General features: G+C 50.1%; 5 protein-coding genes, 1 long non-coding RNA gene and 1 pseudogene across 8 annotated transcripts; 3 read left to right on the forward strand and 4 right to left on the reverse strand.

Moving 5' to 3' along the window:
- Positions 1 to 54: 54 nt before the first annotated feature.
- On the reverse strand, positions 55 to 2,143 carry LOC9655291 (probable protein phosphatase 2C 55). 2 transcript variants are annotated; one of them, XM_024668225.1, is made up of 5 exons: positions 2,008 to 2,143; positions 1,111 to 1,911; positions 719 to 1,043; positions 514 to 660; positions 55 to 457 (listed from the first exon to the last, which is right to left on the reverse strand). In XM_024668225.1, the coding sequence occupies exons 2-5, from the start codon at positions 1,851 to 1,853 to the stop codon at positions 167 to 169; spliced, it is 1,506 nt and encodes a 501-aa protein (XP_024523993.1). In that variant the 5' UTR covers positions 1,854 to 1,911; positions 2,008 to 2,143; the 3' UTR covers positions 55 to 166. The 2 variants fall into 2 exon arrangements, with proteins under 2 accessions (XP_024523993.1, XP_002963762.2); XM_002963716.2 differs by having other exon boundaries at positions 1,111 to 2,143.
- A 556-nt stretch (positions 2,144 to 2,699) lies between these two features.
- On the forward strand, positions 2,700 to 3,613 carry LOC112344188 (dolichyl-phosphate beta-glucosyltransferase ALG5D-like). Its single transcript, XM_024668489.1, has 4 exons — positions 2,700 to 2,761; positions 2,812 to 2,977; positions 3,034 to 3,281; positions 3,430 to 3,613. The coding sequence occupies exons 1-4, from the start codon at positions 2,700 to 2,702 to the stop codon at positions 3,611 to 3,613; spliced, it is 660 nt and encodes a 219-aa protein (XP_024524257.1).
- A 140-nt stretch (positions 3,614 to 3,753) lies between these two features.
- On the forward strand, positions 3,754 to 5,983 carry LOC9655292 (annotated as a pseudogene).
- A 1,256-nt stretch (positions 5,984 to 7,239) lies between these two features.
- LOC9643562 (cytochrome P450 704B1) lies at positions 7,240 to 9,243 on the reverse strand. Its single transcript, XM_024668295.1, has 6 exons — positions 8,888 to 9,243; positions 8,625 to 8,840; positions 8,269 to 8,556; positions 7,867 to 8,214; positions 7,610 to 7,819; positions 7,240 to 7,554 (listed from the first exon to the last, which is right to left on the reverse strand). The coding sequence occupies exons 1-6, from the start codon at positions 9,179 to 9,181 to the stop codon at positions 7,378 to 7,380; spliced, it is 1,533 nt and encodes a 510-aa protein (XP_024524063.1). The 5' UTR covers positions 9,182 to 9,243; the 3' UTR covers positions 7,240 to 7,377.
- Positions 9,244 to 10,224: 981 nt separating this feature from the next.
- LOC9655293 (cytochrome P450 704B1) lies at positions 10,225 to 14,481 on the reverse strand. 2 transcript variants are annotated; one of them, XM_024668262.1, is made up of 12 exons: positions 14,362 to 14,462; positions 13,933 to 14,310; positions 13,704 to 13,871; positions 13,579 to 13,625; positions 12,938 to 13,524; positions 12,670 to 12,885; positions 12,328 to 12,612; positions 11,863 to 12,234; positions 11,512 to 11,715; positions 10,743 to 11,221; positions 10,617 to 10,667; positions 10,225 to 10,497 (listed from the first exon to the last, which is right to left on the reverse strand). In XM_024668262.1, exons 5-10 carry the CDS (start codon positions 13,280 to 13,282, stop codon positions 11,045 to 11,047), a joined length of 1,599 nt encoding a protein of 532 aa, XP_024524030.1. In that variant the 5' UTR covers positions 13,283 to 13,524; positions 13,579 to 13,625; positions 13,704 to 13,871; positions 13,933 to 14,310; positions 14,362 to 14,462; the 3' UTR covers positions 10,225 to 10,497; positions 10,617 to 10,667; positions 10,743 to 11,044. The 2 variants fall into 2 exon arrangements, with proteins under 2 accessions (XP_024524030.1, XP_002963764.2); XM_002963718.2 differs by having other exon boundaries at positions 12,938 to 13,625; positions 14,362 to 14,481.
- Positions 14,482 to 14,999: 518 nt separating this feature from the next.
- On the forward strand, positions 15,000 to 16,691 carry LOC9643563 (probable 2-oxoglutarate-dependent dioxygenase ANS). Its single transcript, XM_024668263.1, has 4 exons — positions 15,000 to 15,700; positions 15,923 to 16,172; positions 16,250 to 16,327; positions 16,386 to 16,691. Exons 1-4 carry the CDS (start codon positions 15,150 to 15,152, stop codon positions 16,626 to 16,628), a joined length of 1,122 nt encoding a protein of 373 aa, XP_024524031.1. The 5' UTR covers positions 15,000 to 15,149; the 3' UTR covers positions 16,629 to 16,691.
- Positions 15,711 to 16,143, reverse strand: LOC112344133. Its single transcript, XR_002991595.1, has 3 exons — positions 16,050 to 16,143; positions 15,899 to 16,001; positions 15,711 to 15,832 (listed from the first exon to the last, which is right to left on the reverse strand). It is a non-coding gene; the product is annotated as an uncharacterized LOC112344133 (long non-coding RNA).
- Positions 16,692 to 16,700: the final 9 nt, after the last annotated feature.

Consider the following 16,700-nt stretch of genomic DNA (forward strand, 5'->3'; position numbering starts at 1 on the left):
ACCCTAGAGAACGAGCTAAGAACCCTAGAACACATACATTCCCGCCATTACAAATAGCCAAAAGCTCGAATTTTATTCGTGTATCGGCACCATCGTTTAGAAAACTTGTCCAGGCCACTGCGCGGCCTCGTTGCTAGCTATTCATACAAACACAAAGGAATTTTCCTTACCCCCGGCTGGCTATGTACGAGACCACCACCGTGATGTCGTCCATTTTGCCACCATGGAAGCGATATCCAGCGTCTTGGGCCGCCGCCGCGAATGGAGTCTGGCGATTCCTGTCCAGAGCGCTCGCTTTGGCAAGAGTCGCCAGTTTCTCCGCTGTAAGCTGCGGCCCAAATCCCGATCGAGTCGAATGAACGACGACGCTGGCTACTTCTGTATCATACACGTTGTCGAACAGGCCGTCCGTTCCCACGACTATAACATCTCCGGCAGCAACTTGCACCGAGAACACCTGCGTAGAAACCGGAAGAACTTAAAGAGCTTTTTAGCGAGAGATGTCTGGCGAACCTGTGCGCAAGTCGGTGGATCGCTGCCGCCGTGCTCGAGTTGATACGGGATGTTGAAAAGGTGTTGTTGAACTGGCGACTTAAACACTGTTTTCCCGTTTCTCAGCACGATGAAGCCACTGTCACCAAGGTTTGCTGCTTGAAGCCCCTGCAAAACAGGAACACTATCAGTAAAGAAGATAAAAAACGAGAAGGAAAGTTCTCACATTGTCCGAGAGAGCTAGAATGCATGCTGTGGATGACCCCTTACACTTCGTCTTCGAGTGAGCTCTCACGAGAATCCTGACAGGGTCGACCAGCCCGTGAGGCTCTTGCTGCGCGGCTATGATGGACTGCACCATAAGTTCCCTCGCGTACTGGCCAGCGTCCACTCCAACGTCGGCCCAGCCGCCAACACCGTCGGCAACACCCACGACTTTCTCGTTGTCGCAGATGAAATGCGCATCTTCGCCACCCTTGGCTTGTTTGTCTGGATGAGGAAGATAGCACGCACCCGAGACCAGCGTCAGTGGTCTACTTTGTCCAGCAGTCCTGCATCAAACCGGATCAAGCACAAAGAAACAAAGAAAGAAGCGACAGGAGAAAGAATCTTTCTTACCCCTCCGAGCAGCCTGAAACATTCCCCTCAGTGTCGGAGTCCAAAACTATCCCTGGCGAGAGAAGATCAGCCTCCTTGGAGCTGGAGTTGTGCTGAGACAATCTCCGCGAGCTTGCGGCGTCCTTGTCGAAAGCTCCCTGGCCAAGCCGGAAGCAATGATACGCAGCAGTGTCATGGAGAAGGCCACGACTCCCTGTCCCTCTCGAGGAGGAGAAAGTATTCTCGATCCACTTGGACCAGGAATCTCTCCCTTCCTTGCCACCTCCACCACCGTCCAGTTGGAACTCACACACTGCCCCGCCCCCTCTCGCCACGCACGACGAACTACCCCCGGAGTTCTTCCCCGAGAAAGAGACCGGCAACCTTCCATCGACCAAAAGTTGCCACGACTGGTAGCTACAGCTCTGCCAAGCCGGACCAAACACCGAGGGAGTGGCGAATGCCCGAGAGAATGCCTCGGACACCGAAAGCGGAGCGCCCTCTTCGAAATTGGAAGAATCGGCGCTGGAAGAACTCGAGGAAGACGAAGACGATGGTGGCACTCTTCGCGTACCCCGTGCAGCGCCACCAATGGCGGTCTTGGCCGAAGAATAGACGGGATAGGCTGCGGCGGCCTTGGCCCTTCCAAACAAAACGTTGAGCCGATGCTGTGATTGCCTATAGCTACTGCTAGTACCTGCTTTCAACTTCCACACGATCTGGGGCGTCGGCATCCTCAGCTCGCAAGAGGGCGAGCACTGCATGATTCGGCCGCCCGCCTGCGAATCAGCAATCCCTCACCATCGCCGCCATCCCATGGAGCTGGAGAAGAGAAAGGAGAGAGAAAGAGAGCGAGAGAGAGGAATCAGTCCCACGCACGAAAGAACCCTAGGGTTTTTCCTGTTCCAAAGTCTTTACATGGCTGTTGGAGCTCCCGGGAGCCGGGCAGTGGAGTGACCGATCGATCGTGTGGATCGATTGCCCTAGATTGTCGCTGACCTAGGCAAGAACAAGGGCTTATTTTTCTTCCGTGCTCCACCCTCTCTTCTCACGAGCAAATGACATGGCTAGAAAGGTGACGCGTGTCACGGGTACATTTGTGACACGTGTCAATTAGATTCTTCAATGTATTTAAACATGGGGCTCGAGGCGGGAAGAGCTCTTTTGTGTTTGTCCGAGCTAGGGTCTTGCGGCGCAGCGATACGTGTTCTTGACGACCGCCGCTAGGGATCCCGCATTGGAGGTGCCATGGCTGAATTAGCGCTTGTGGTGACTCTCGCTCTCGCGGTAAGATCTCGCTTCTTCTCCCGGCGAGCGATCTTCCAAAGAATCAACGATTTGTGTGTCCTATGATGAAGATCGTGTGGAGATTTCGGTTCAATATGCTCGATCTGGACGTACAGAGCAGGTCTGCCGCTGGAATCGCACAACTTGGATCGAAATGCGCTCGTCTTTTGTGATATTTTCAGGACGGATGAGATAGTCTGGATGGAAGATACCGCGTCTACATGGAGCACGCAGGTTTTTCCCGCAGCATTCCTCTCCTCCATTGAAATTTCTTGCAGGTTTTGTGCCCGTCGATCCATGAAGCTCCCTCCAAGTATCTCTCCATGGTGATACCTGCGTACAACGAGGAAAAGAGGCTTCCTTCTACGATAAATGAGACTCTAAGGTAACACCTCAGTACAAATTCCGAAAGAACTGCCGCGCTCGGTTTTACAGGTACCTGGACGAGCGAAGCTTTGACGATGCAAACTTTACGTACGAGGTGACAATCATCGACGATGGAAGCGAAGATTTGACGTACAATGTGACACTGGATCATGCGTCGCGGTTGAAAGTGATCAAGCAAACACCAAATCTCGGAAAGGGTGCTGCGATTCGCAAGGTATGTCCCGTCATGCCTTGCCATCCTCCATTATGCTTTTGACCTGCACTTTCCAGGGAGTCCTCTGCTCTCGCGGTCAGCTCGTGATCACAGCAGACGCGGATTCAGCAATCTTCATACGAGACATGGGGAAACTGGAAGAGAAAGCACTGAACCTGACTGCATCAGGAGATCCCATAGCCGTGTTTGGCTCGCGCTGCAAAGTAAAGGTAGACGAGCCTCTCTACTTTGGCTCGCTCCAAGACTTAACTCGTCGTGATTTTGATCTCTTTAGCGACCTCTTCTTCGAAGCATCATGTCGAAGGTCTTTCACGCACTCGTGGTCTTGATAACCGGGACCGACGTGGCCGACACCCAGTGCGGGCAGCGGCCAGACTGTTCACGAACCTGAGGCTCCAGAGGTAGAGTTTCTTCTCTTCTCTCGGAAATTCTCACAAGCAGTGTTCTCTCAGGTGGGCTTTCGACGTGGAGCTGATCTATCTCGCCAGACGCCTGGGAATCCCAGTGTACGAGGTGGCCGTGAACGCCGTGGACGTTACCGGATCCAAGCTTCGCCCTTCCAGCGTCTGCCACGCGCTGTACGAGATCACGATGGTGGCCATAGCTTATGGACTTGGCTTCTGGGAGATTCGGTAGGGAAGATCGGAAGATCCATTCTTTTTCCTCGGTGGAGTAAGTAAATTTTGCCGCGTTTTACTATAAATCAAATGTGTTCGGTGATAAATAGGAAAGTAGTAAATTTGATGATCTTTAGTTGCAACTCACTAAATGTGTCCATGAGGTTTGTGGAAGATGCTGCAGAGCAGAGGCGCTGTAATGGAAGGAAAGTGGTAAATATGAACCACCTTGATGATCTTTAATTGCAGCTCACTAAATGTGCCAGAGCAGAGGCGCTGTGATGGAGAGAGACATTAAAATTTTTGGTTCCATGGTCTTTTCATTTTTTCTGTCTGGTGACTAAAACCGAGGAAAAATCAAGCATATATATCCCGGAAGAGAACGTGAGCCCGAAAGAAAAGCAAATGCTAGAGCTACTGGGATTGCTGCTGCTGCTGCTGCTAGCGCTGCTCTCAATCCACCGCTTCTCGCGAGGTGGAGGACGCGATGGAGGATTGCCACTGATTGGCCACACAGTGGAAATTCTAGCCAATTACCACCGGATCTTCGACTTGCTCCTGGAGAAATTCCAGAGCCAGGGCACGAGCACCGTACCACTGTGGATTCCTGGCCAGTCCTACGTCTTCACGGTGGATCCAGCCAATGTAGAGTACATTCTCAAGACAAGATTCCAGAACTTCCCAAAGGTATCTTATATGATCCAAATGGAGGGAGTGCGTGAGTGATCGCAGGGCGAGCGCTTCCGGGAGAAATTCCAGCCGCTGCTGGGCGGCGGGATCTTCAACGCCGATGGCGCGGCGTGGAAGAGCCAGCGCAAGGCGGCCAGCTTCGAGTTCGCGTCCAGGGTTTTGCGGGAGTGGAGCGGCAGCGTGTTCCGGGATCACGCGCTGGAGCTCGCCCGGATTGTGGACGCCGCGGCGTCCAAGCAGAGCTCCCTGGAAATGCAGGCAAGAAAGATCTCTCGCTCTTACCGAGAGTCACTTCTTTCTTTCTTTGCACATAGGACCTCTTCCAGCGAATGACGCTCGACACGATTTGTAGCCTGGGATTTGGCGTGCGCCTCGGCCTTCTCTCTCCGACGCTCCCGCACAACGATTTCGCGGCCGCTTGCGACCGATGCAACGCGATCGTCTCCTTTCGCTTCGCGGATCCCTTTTGGAAGCTTAAGAGGCTGCTGCGCATCGGCGAGGAGCGCGATCTCCCAAAGAACCTGGCCACGGTCGACGAATTCACGTACAATATCATTCGCAAGAGGAGGATCCAGCTCTCCAAAGAGAACGAGGATCTTCGCGTAAGAGATTTCTCGTAAACATTGATCTTGACGTGTTGCTTTCTTTGTTCCAGGCTCGCAAGAAAGATCTTCTTTCGCGATTCATGCTACTGGACGAGAGTTCCTCCGACGTTTATCTCCGCGACATGGTCCTCAACTTCGTGATGGCTGGGAGGGACACCACCGCCGCGACCCTCTCGTATTTCATCTACATGGTTGCCTCTCACCCCGATTGCCAGGGCAGGGTCCATTCGGAGCTTCTCGACTTCGAGCGCTCCAGTCGCCAACATCCAGGCCATGACGACGATCCAAGCTCCATAGAAAGCTTTGCAAGTCTCCTCACGCTCGAGGCTCTGGCCAAGCTCCCCTATCTCCACGCCGCAGTAAACGAGACCCTCCGCCTCTACCCGACCCTGCCACTGGTACGTAAAGTTTATTGAGAATCTCTTTTTGTTTATAGCGTGAGGATCTCCAGAACTTTAAAGGCGTTGCCAGCGACGACGTTCTTCCGGATGGGACGCGCGTCCGAAGAGGCGAGATCGTGTCTTACGCGGCATACTGCATGGGCCGGATGGAATCGCTGTGGGGACCTGATGCTGCGGACTTCCGCCCCGAGAGATGGCGCACTGCCGATGGATCCAACTGGGATTTCAACCCGTCGCCCTTCAAGTTCATAGCATTCCAGGTTCTTGAAATGTTCGCTATAGCCATCTTAGATCCTAAAAACCTCTCCTCCCACAGGCAGGGCCTCGCGTTTGCCTTGGCAAGGACAGCGCTTATCTCCAGATAAAGATCACCGCGGCGCTTCTCTGCCGCTTCTTCGAGTTTCGTCTCGTTCCGAACCAGACTTTCCACTACCGCGTCATGGCCACGATTTCTCTGGCTTCTGGGATTAAAGTGGTGCCACTGAAAAGGTGACGGGATCTTGCCAGCTGGTAAAATTTAATGACTAGAAACAAAAGTGGGAGCCGATGTTTGTCGCCATCGTTCAACTAAAAATAACAAGGAGCAGCTTATACCGAGATCACAACTCTAAAGTTGACACTTATCCGTAGATTGTGTCGATGAAGCTTAATGCGGTGATCTTGGAGTCCGTAAAATTACTGGAACTTTAGTGATGGGGATGTTATTTACAGGTTGCAAATCCTGAGCTGAGAGTTCCTTGAACAATCTTGGCTGCTTATGTGCCGTGAGCGATCCGGCATGGCAGAGTTTCTTCTGCTTGTTAACGCTAGGGATCCACGTCTATAGACTTGGCTTCACCATCTATTCTTTTGGTTACTTCAAACCAAATAGAAAGAAAAAGGAAACTTTGCCCTTCTTCTTTACTATATAAGTCAGAGTTTTGGTTATTAGCGCATACCTAAAGAAGAAGCTAACGATGTATCTTTCGGTTGTTATTCCCGCGTACAATGAAGCGTTGCGCATCGCAGAACCCCTGGATCACACCTTAAGGTCTGTCTTGATTGAAACCTTAGTAGCATATATGTTTATATGCATGTTTTTCATAGATACCTTGCCCAGAGAGCCAAAAGGAACCGCCACTTCACATACGAGGTTATTGTCGTGGATGGCTGCAGCAAAGATTTAACACCTGACATTGTCTGGGAGATGACAAAACGGTACCCTTGCCTGCGGTTGATACAGCTTGATCGCAATCTGGGCAAAGGTGGAGCAGTCAAAGAGGTTTGTGAAAAACAAGCCCATGGTTTAGAATAATCTCTGATAGTTTTTTCTTCTTCTTCTTCTATTCTGCAGGGAGTTTTAGATTCACGTGGTGAATTGATATTAATGGTTGATGCGGATGGTGCGGTTGACATCACCGCTTTTGAAAGTTTTGAGCCAAAGGTATATTAAATTAGTGAAAATTTTACAATAATACATATACTAATGTTGGTTCAATAACAGATTGAAAGATTTCGGAACAACAAGCCAATGGTATGGTTTGGTTCTCGCCTGCGTGAAAAGGTTTATTAGTTGAATTTGATACTTTAGAAAACCTCTATACATGTGTGCTTCCAGAGACAATGGTACCGGAGCATACTGTCCCAAGGCTTTCATTATCTCACAAGGATGTTCATTGGAAAGCATGATATCAAAGACACTCAGGTATTGGAATTATAGAAACTTTTTTGTGCTTTGCTAATTCTGGTTTTATTTCAATAGTGTGGGTTTAAATTATTTACTAAATCAGCAGCTAAAAAATTATTCAAAGAGCTCTCAACCAGTAGGTGGTCTTTCGACGTGGAACTAATCATGCTTTGCAATGTATATGGCATCCCAATCACTGAAGTTCCAGTTGATTTCACAGACATTCCGGGCTCCAAGATCACCACATTAAGCTTCATCCATACCATCTACGAACTGGCATGCATAGGCTTCAACTTTAGAATCAAGAGAGCTGTGTGTTCTCAATATGAGCAGCTCCATACAATGTTTAGTTGAATCGAAGATGGCGACAAACATCGGCCATTCCGGTCTTTACTCAGTTTTGTTTCTAGTCATTATCCCGTCACCTTTTCAGTGGCACGACTTCAATGCCAGAAGCCAGAGAAATCGTAGCCATGACGCGGTAGTGGAGATTCTGGTTGGGAACGAGACGAAACTCAAAGAAGCGACAGAGAAGCGCCGCGGTGATCTTTATCTGGAGATAAGCGCTGTCTTTGCCAAGGCAAACGCGAGGCCCTGCCTGTGAGAGGAGAGGTTTTAAGATTTAAGATGGCTATAGCGAAGATTTCAAGAACCTGGAATGCTGTGAACTTGAAAGGTGACGAGGTGAAATCCCAGTCGGATCCATCGACGGCGCGCCATCTCTCCGGGCGGAAGTCCGCGGCATCGGGCCCCCACAGTGATTCCATCCGGCCCATGCAGTATGGCACGTAAGACACGATCTCGCCTCTTCGGACGCGCGTGCCATCCGGAAGAACGTCGTCGCTGGCGACGCCTTTAAAGTTCTGGAGGTCATAGTTAAAAAACGAGATTCTGAAGCAACTTTACGTACCAGTGGCACGGACGGATAGAGGCGCAGGGTCTCGTTTACTGCGGCGTGGAGGTAGGGGAGCTTGGCCAGAGCCTCGAGCGTGAGGAGCTTTGCAAAACTTTCCATGAAGCTTGGGTCATCGTCATGGTGTTCGTGTTGCCGGCTGGAGTGATCAAAGTCGAGAAGCTCCGAATGGAGCCTGCCCTGGCAATCGGGGTGAGAGGCAACCATGTAGATGAAATACGAGAGCGTCGCGGCGGTGGTGTCCCTCCCAGCGATGACGAAGTTGAGGACAATGTCGCGGAGATAAGCGTCGGAGGAACTCTCGTCCAGTAGCATGAATCGCGAAAGAAGATCTTTCTTGCGAGCCTGGAACAAAGAAAGCATTGCATGAAACAGAAGGGCAAAGAGAAAGTTTCTTACGCGAAGATCCTCGTTCTCTTTGGAGAGCTGGATCCTCCTCTTGCGAATGATATTGTACGTGAATTCGTCGACCGTGGCCAGGTTCTTCGGGAGATCCCGCTCCTCGCCGATTCGCAGCAGCCTCTTGAGCTTCCAGAAAGGATCCGCGAAGCGAAAGGAGACTATGGCGTTGCATCGGTCGAAAGCGGCCGCGAAATCGTTGTGCGGGAGCGTCGAGGAGAGGAGGCCGAGGTGCACGCCAAATCCCAGGTTACAAATCGTGTCGAGCGTCATTCGCAGGAAGAGATCCTGTGATCCAAAGAAAGAAATATTTCGCGATTATCTAAGAACAGAGAGCGAGAGGAGATCTTTCTTGCCTGCATTTCCAGGGAGCTCTGCTTGGACGCTGCGGCACGCACAATCCGGGCGAGCTCCAGCGCGTGATCCCGGAACACGCTGCCGCTCCACTCCCGCAAAACCCTGGACGCGAACTCGAAGCTGGCCGTCTTGCGCTGGCTCTTCCACGCCGCGCCATCGGCGTTGAAGATCCCGCCGCCCAGCAGCGGCTGGAATTTCTCCCGGAAGCGCTCGCCCTGCAATCATTCACGCACTCCCTCCATTTGGAGATCATATAAGATACCTTTGGGAAGTTCTGGAATCTTGTCTTGAGAATGTACTCTACATTGGCTGGATCCACCGTGAAGACGTAGGACTGGCCAGGAATCCACAGTGGCACGGTGCTCGTGCCCTGGCTCTGGAATTTCTGCAGGAGCAAGTCGAAGATCCGGTGGTAATTGGCTAGAACTTCCACCGTGTGGCCAATCAGTGGCAATCCTCCATCGCGTCCTCCACCTCGCGAGAAGCGGTGGATTGAGAGCAGCGCTAGCACCAGCAGCAGCAATCCCAGTAGGATTTCCAGCTCCAACATTTCCATTTTTTTCGCCTTGTCCTTGGCTCACGTTCTTTTCCAGGATATCAGTATACTGGCGAAGCCTAATGAAGTTTTTGTCTGATTTCTTTGCACAATGCTGGACAATTGATGTCAAGATTTCATTTCCCACCATGGTTGTCCTGATTGCAACAATCTGGAATTGGACCGGACGATTATTCCATGCAAAGTAAAAAGAGGGGAAGGATTAAAAGAAAGTCATGCCCAGCAGTCCAGATCTCACCATTTCTAGCACCTCACCACTCTCAAGTTTTCGATGCCTATGCCCACGGTGTTGTCACGCCTAAATCACCCAGATCTGCCATACACAATACACGGCATCGTATAAGGGACACACTTACTTGAATCACCCGTAGACTTAGCAATAGAAGTACGTCACAGCAAAACCTCCCAGAATGAGTTTTCTCTAGCCACAGTAAATCTCGTTCGGATCGTTAAGATTCTCATCACATTCATGAGACAGGTAGCAAGCATATTGCACTGCTAAGTTGCATTACTCAGGAATGCTTGAATTTGAACCTATTTGAATTTGAAACTTACGTTCTTTCTACTGCTGCCAACTGTTAGATACAACCCTAGAGCCAGGGCTGTGAGTCCCAGGTCGCCAAGGAACTCGTTCGCCTTCTCACTCACTGCCAAGCAGCAGCAAGTGTCCGGATCTGCGCAGCTCCAGCTGCCTGCCATGAGGAATCAAGAGAGCGAGCGATAATATGCCGAGGAGAGAGCCTCGGCCGTGCATGTAAGTGCCGCATTCCCCACTTCTCTCCTAGCTGTGTCAGTCTCACAAAGCTTGAATGTTTTGGGAGCAACCTTTTGTACCAGTAAGAATCATATTCCCTTCGTTAAGGGAGAAAAGAATGCTGTCCTTTACCGGTGACTGAGTCATAAACAAGTCTCAGCTTACCTTTTTGAGTGAAAATGTCAAACCCAAAATTGAGAAACAAAGTGTACGAGCAATGGATAGACTTGCATGGCAGAAAACAATTGTTGCATGGCCACAGCTCATTTGCCCGCCATGTGGTCCCGAACCTAAAATAGAGTGGTCTTCGTTTTTATTTCATTATTATAGTTCTATTCAAAAGCATTTCTTAGGATTATCAAAGGAAACACCATATTTATTTTATGGCAACCACAGTACTGCTTCTGCTCAACCTTGCACTGGCTTAGGGCAAGTGCACGTCTCGCAGCTGCAGGTCCTGCCGCACTTGCAGAATGGCTCGCCGGATGCCGTCATCTTGGCGCAGGTACACGTCTCGCAGTTGCAATTTGCGCCGCACTCACAAAACACCCCCTCGTGACCACTGAAAGAAGAAACACAGGAACCCAAATGGAACAAAATAAATGCAAGAATTATAAAAGATCAAACTTTTGAATCCAAGAAACCCTTCCAAGAATAATTCAAGGGATTATCTCAACTTACCCTCGTCCGGTTGCGGAAGTTGCACCACCACTGGCCGCAGTGGCAGCACATCTGCAAGAATCGGAAACCACCATCAAATTAGCAAAAACGGATATAGATTTGCAAAAGAAGTCAAGGGAATCTTACTTGCAATCGTCCCCGCAGGGGCAGGGAGACCCGGAAGCGCAACCGGCAGTGCAGTCACAGGTGTTGACAGTGGTGGCCATCACGCAGATCAAACAAAGAAAAAGAAAAGAGAGAGGAAAAAGAGACTGCGAGAGAGATGGATCGAGTGATTCGTTTCAAACGAGCCCTCCATTTTATAAAACAACCCCATGCAAATGGAGAGCCCGCGTGGCGCGCGCAGCCACCGCCAATTGTCCGATTCCTTCTTTTTTTGGAGCTAACCCTCAAAACAAGTATATAAGCTTCTGTGCATTGTTTGGTTTCTATCTTTCGGACGCTGTGACGCAAAGGCCGTTTGCCATGGAGAGAATTGCCATCATGCGGTACTTGACTTGGTGGCCCGGGACGAGCTCGAAGCGGAAGAATCGGCAGAGCGTCGCGGCGGTCATCTTCATCTGGAGATAAGCACTGTCCTTTCCAAGGCAAATTCGAGGACCCGCCTGCACGAACAAAACGAAAACACGACGAGAGTTTAGATATCCTTTCCTGTTGAAACGATCAAGAGCTGCTAGTGTGTGGAAGGAATAAGAAGAACACGGAACACGAGAGAGAGGAAGTGGCAGACCCCACGCCAAGAATATGATCAAAGGACCAAGAAGAGATCAAAGAACTTTAGCATCGAACTTTCGCTTCCCTTTTTTTTTTTACTCTCTCGCAGCAGCTCAGGAAAGGAAGGAAAGTTTCCACACCACTCGCATGCTTCTCAGAGAGCACTGAAAGGAGGGAGTACCTGGAATGCGGTGAATTTGAATGGCGAGACGGGCTGGAAGACTCCGTCCTTGGAGAGCCATCTCTCGGGCTTGTACTCGCGAGCGTCTTCTCCCCAGAGAGACTCCATCCGTCCCATGCACCACGGAACAAAGTTGATCTGGTCCCCGGCTTTCACTTTCTTTCCGTCTGGAAGTGTATCGTCGGCCAGCACGCCTTTAATGTCCTGGGACACACACACACACACAAAGGTGGTCACAGTTAGGTGCACGCTATACAAACAGTCATACATCTACCAAAATAAGTGCTTGCCAAACTGATTAACGCAAAGGAAAGAGAGAGACGAAGACAAGAACAAAGGAGAAAAGTTTACCTCTGGCACGGCTGGGAATAGCCGGAGTGTCTCGGTGATGGCCGCGTGAAGGTAGGCCAGCTTTGCCAAAGAGTCATACGTCAGGAGCTTGGCGAAGCTTGAAATTTGAGACCCGGTCGTAGTGTCTTCGCTGGCTTTAATTGCTGCCGTTGACATCTCCTCGGTCTCTAGCTTGCACAGCTCCGCGTAGATCTTGTCCCCGCAGTCTGGATGAGTGGCCAGCATGTAGACAAACCACGAGAGCGTAACAGCGGTGGTATCGCGGCCGGCGATGACAAAATTCAGCACAATGTCGCGCAATGTCTTGTCGTTGATCTGGTTCTTAGGATCGTCACTGAGCAGCATAAATCGAGATAGAATGTCTGCCTTCTTCTGCAAAACAGCAGAGAGCGCGTCAGCAACAAGTCACGAAACCGAGTTCCTCTTCATTCCTCAAATTCCTCGAAGAGGAAAAATTCGTCTTACTTCGTCTGCGCACTTTCCCTGTAGCTCAGCGCGCCTTGTCTTTATCACGTTGTATGTGAAGTCGTCTACAATCTTGGCATTCTTTGCGAGCTGAGCCTCGCGGCCGAGTTTAAGAAGGCTGCCGACCTTCCAGAAGGGATCGACGAACCTGTTGGTGACCCAAGCGTTGGCGTTGTCGAACGCTATCGCAAATTTGTTCTCCGGCAGGGAAGCGGACAGCGTTCCAATCTCCACTCCAAATCCTAGCTTGCAAATCGAATCCAGTGTCATCCGCATGAACAAGTCCTGCGCACGTGTATCGCTTGAATCAGCACAAAGAAGATTAGAGCGAGACGAAGTCACCTGCATATCGAAGCTTTGTCCTCTGCTCGTGCACCCCGATACGATATCCGCCAGTTTGACGGCGTAGTCTCTAAACACCACCGTGCTGAAGTCCCTCAGAATTTTGGAGGCGAACTCAAAGCTTGCGGTCTTCCTCTGCCGTTTCCACACCTCGCCATCCGAGTTGAATATCCCGTCTCCGAGAAGCACTTCCATGATATCGTGAAATTTGTCACCCTGCAAAGAAAATTCTGAGAGCTCGGAAAAGAAACCGCGGCGCATCCATTACCTTGGGATAGTTCGCGAAGTTGTTCTTGAGAATGTGCTCCACCACGTCGGGGTCGACTGTGTAGTAGTAGTCGAAGGTCGGCATTGGCGCTCTGAATGTCTTGGAATTGTAGAGCGTCTCGTTGCGCAAGAACTTTTCGAGTAGGAAATCGTGCATGTGATCATAGTGCTTAGCCAGTTGCAACGAAGAACCGAAGATAGGAAAAATCGTGAGGAAGGAAGGATATTTTCTTCGTTGTGCGTAGATTGCCAAAAACCAGCCCAGCGTCGCTACTAGAAACACGGCCGTAAGTCCCCAGCTCGAGCTAAAGCTTGAATTCATGTCGCTGCTTGCTGTGGACGACATAGCGGTGCTGAGCCGCGCCCCAAACAAGACCTTTCCCGCTGAAGAAGAGCAGAGGAGCACGCCAAGTTGAAGGAGAAGTCGTCGAGCCTTTTGAAAATTGTCCAATCGTTTCGCAGCTCTGTTTATGCTGAAACTTTTTCTCGAGGACGAAGACGTTGTGCGTGATATCGTTCCCCGGGCAGCGGATTAAGCGTCTTAAGCAGAAGTGGTCAGAAGAAGCGGTACCCACACCAAAAGAATTGCTACAGCGGGCGTGATTATAAAAATAATTCTTTGGAAGATCATACGAGAAGCACCTGGCGAGGATAAGTAATAAGCAGCTGAAAGAGCACTAGACACCGACCTGCATATGAGTTTTAGTTCCCGAAGTGTTTGAACTCTACCAAGAACAAGCTTGAAAGCTGAAGTTGCGATTGCATACCTCGTCCCTAAAATATATATATGGGTTCCCGTCCGCCCGCATTACATATATTCAACTTTGGTGGACTTCCTGCAAAGAAGCCTGCCTTTGGGGGTGGGCATGGTGCCAGACGACTGAGAACACTTTGAACCGTGAAGCGCCTGTTTGAAAGAGCGGTAGAAATTTTTGCTGTATATAAAAAAGAAAGTGAGTCGGGTGACATATCAATTTTGGGATTAAAAACACCTACCTTATTGACTATGGAGTGGATCTGATCCTTCGAAACTGATCAAAGGATCAAAGGTCTACACGATGGTCCTCAAAAACATCCTTGCACGGAATTAAAACCGGAGCGAAGGTCAACGTTGTGCCAAGTTTCTTCCTTCGCGATGCTTCATAGAATCGGAGCATTGATGGCACATATATCTACCAGCGAAATTTGATTTTTGTCTTCGAGCCGATTTGTTTGTTTCTTGAAACGATCGCGGAGACGTTGACGGCCAGCCTCGGTCCACCATAGTTAAGTTGATATGAACAAATACCAAAGTCTCTCTTCCCGCATCAAGTTACAGTCCTGCAAGTCGCAACTTCCTCTTTCGAGAAAGAGTGGTCTCGAGTGAGTTATACGCTGTATGACAAAGTAACGATGTCAGCAAGTGTTTGAGAACCGAGATTATACCTTTCGGCTTGACGCCTGGAGATTCCGCCAACGAAGCTCACTTGCATGCCGATACGTGTCGCAGCGGTTTACCATAAGAGAGAGAGAGAGAGAGAGAGAGAGAGAGATAGCTTGTATTCTCCAGGTCTGAAAGAGGATGTCGACGGCGCAGCAGGAAACCAAGAAAGGCTCGGATGCGGGGGCTCCAGTTGATCAGGATGCCTCCAGGGAAGAACTGAAGAAAAGGAGCGAACAAGGTGAGACGGTGATCAAGGGAGGAACCGGTGGCAAGTCGCTGGAAGCTCAGGAAAATCTCGCCAAAGGCCGCAGTAAAGGTGGGCAGTCCGGTCAAACACCCGTGGGAAGTTGAAGAACTTGGTGAAAAAGCTTATTTAGCATGTGTTGTTTCTGTTGTAGTTTGTTTTAAATCTGTGAAAAAGAGAGAAGCACCTTTTAGTTTCGAAGAAGTTTGAACCGTATGATCTACTTTTTACTTGATCTCAAACTTTTGGCTTCCGATGCAACGGCACAAGATAAAACAAACTATGGCAGATGGGCCGCTTACGTCTCCAAAGTGGCCCCAGTTGCTAAAGTTTCTTTTCTTGAAAGAAAACTGCTTGTACCTGGAGGCCAGCGCTGATTGATTGCCTCAAGTCCTTTAACGCATCACAAGCACCACTGCACCGTGGTTGCCAGCTTTTGAAGGCTAGAACGAATCTTTCCTGCAAAAAACTTCAGTAGATAAGGTCCAAGTATCCCACCTCGGCATCTAGGATCCTCCAAGCGCTTGCTCTTCTGATGTATCAGGTATGAATGCTGATTTCCTGATCCATCAGGAGTTAGAAACACCAATCCCAATAATGGTGGAGGAAGAGCTGACCTGGAAAGAGCCCGTCCAAAGAGTGCAAGCACTTGCAGAGAAAGGTCTCAAGGAAGTTCCTCCATCCTATATACGGCCTGTATCAGAGCGCCCCTTTCTGGATAAGCAGATCCATCTCGGTGACGATGGTTCAATCCCGGTTATTGATTTCTCTGGCCTGGAAGATCACCGAAGAGAGGATACCATGGATCAAATCTCGCGTGCCTGTGAGGAATGGGGGTTCTTCCAGCTGATCAACCACTGTGTTCCTGTACCCGTCATGGACCGCACCGTTGCAGCAGCCAGAGAGTTCTTCGATCTTCCACTCGAGGAGAAACAGGTATATGCTAACAAGCCTTGGTCGTTGGTAGGCTACGGGAGCCGCATAGGAGTGACGGAGGGAGCCATCCTCGACTGGGGCGATTACTTTCTCCATTATCTCTGGCCTCTGGACAAGCGAGACGTTGATCAGGAATGGCCTAGAAAACCAGCTTCATACGTGTAAGTGCTTCACCCTGTTCATGCTTTGGAAGAAAAAAAAGAATGACACTTACCAGCATTTGAGTCCAAAGTGGTCCATTTGGTTGCCATCTCTCAGCACCAAAAATTCAATCATCCTTTCTCGAATTCCAGCTATAAACATCAGGCGCCTCATAGCTTTAGCCACAAAGATTGCCGGAAATTTAGCAAAACACTTACTTGGATCTTTCCTTTGCTGCGCAGGGAGACCCTTGACGAATACACTCACGCGCTCCACAATCTTTGTAGCCGCTTGCTGGAAGCTCTATCCGAGAGCCTAGGGCTGCGAAAGGATTACATTGGCGAGATCTTTGGCTGGCCGGACACAAACCTGGTGCTGCGCATCAACTACTACCCGCCGTGCCCGTCGCCAGATCTCACGCTTGGCGTCGGCTCTCACTCCGACGGCGGTGTCATCACATTCCTCCTCCACGACAACGTCCCCGGCCTCCAGGTTATCTTAAACCCTAAACTTGAGTTTTGGCGCCAAAAGCAGTCTTTTAAAAATTTGGGGGAATTTTTCTCTTCCAGGTTCGCAAGGGAGATCGCTGGCTGCTGCTGGAGCCGATCCCCAACGCGATCGTGGTGAACATCGCGGACCAATTGCAGGTGTGATCCACGATTCCTAGCGAAATTTTGAGGGATTTCAGCGACATTTTCCTGCCAGATTCTCAGCAATGGGCGATTCAAGAGCGTGGAGCATCGCGTAGCGGTGAACAAGGACACCGTGCGAATGTCCCTGGCGACGTTTTGCAATCCAGATGTGGACACGATCATCGCTCCCGCTGAGGATCTCGTGAACGATGATAATCCCGTGCTCTACAGAGCCATGACCTATGGCGAATTTCTGGAGTCGCTCTGTAGGGATGGATTGAAAGGGAAGGACTATGTGGAGTCCTTCCGGAGATGAGAGTGTTAGTTGGTTTTGTGTGTTTTGTGTTAAGGCTTAAGAGGGCGGTGGTTCGAAACTCTACATCATCAT

The sequence above is a fragment of the Selaginella moellendorffii genome, unplaced genomic scaffold, assembly GCF_000143415.4.
Source record: "Selaginella moellendorffii unplaced genomic scaffold, v1.0 SELMOscaffold_3, whole genome shotgun sequence".
In the NCBI taxonomy this organism is placed as follows: domain Eukaryota; kingdom Viridiplantae; phylum Streptophyta; class Lycopodiopsida; order Selaginellales; family Selaginellaceae; genus Selaginella; species Selaginella moellendorffii.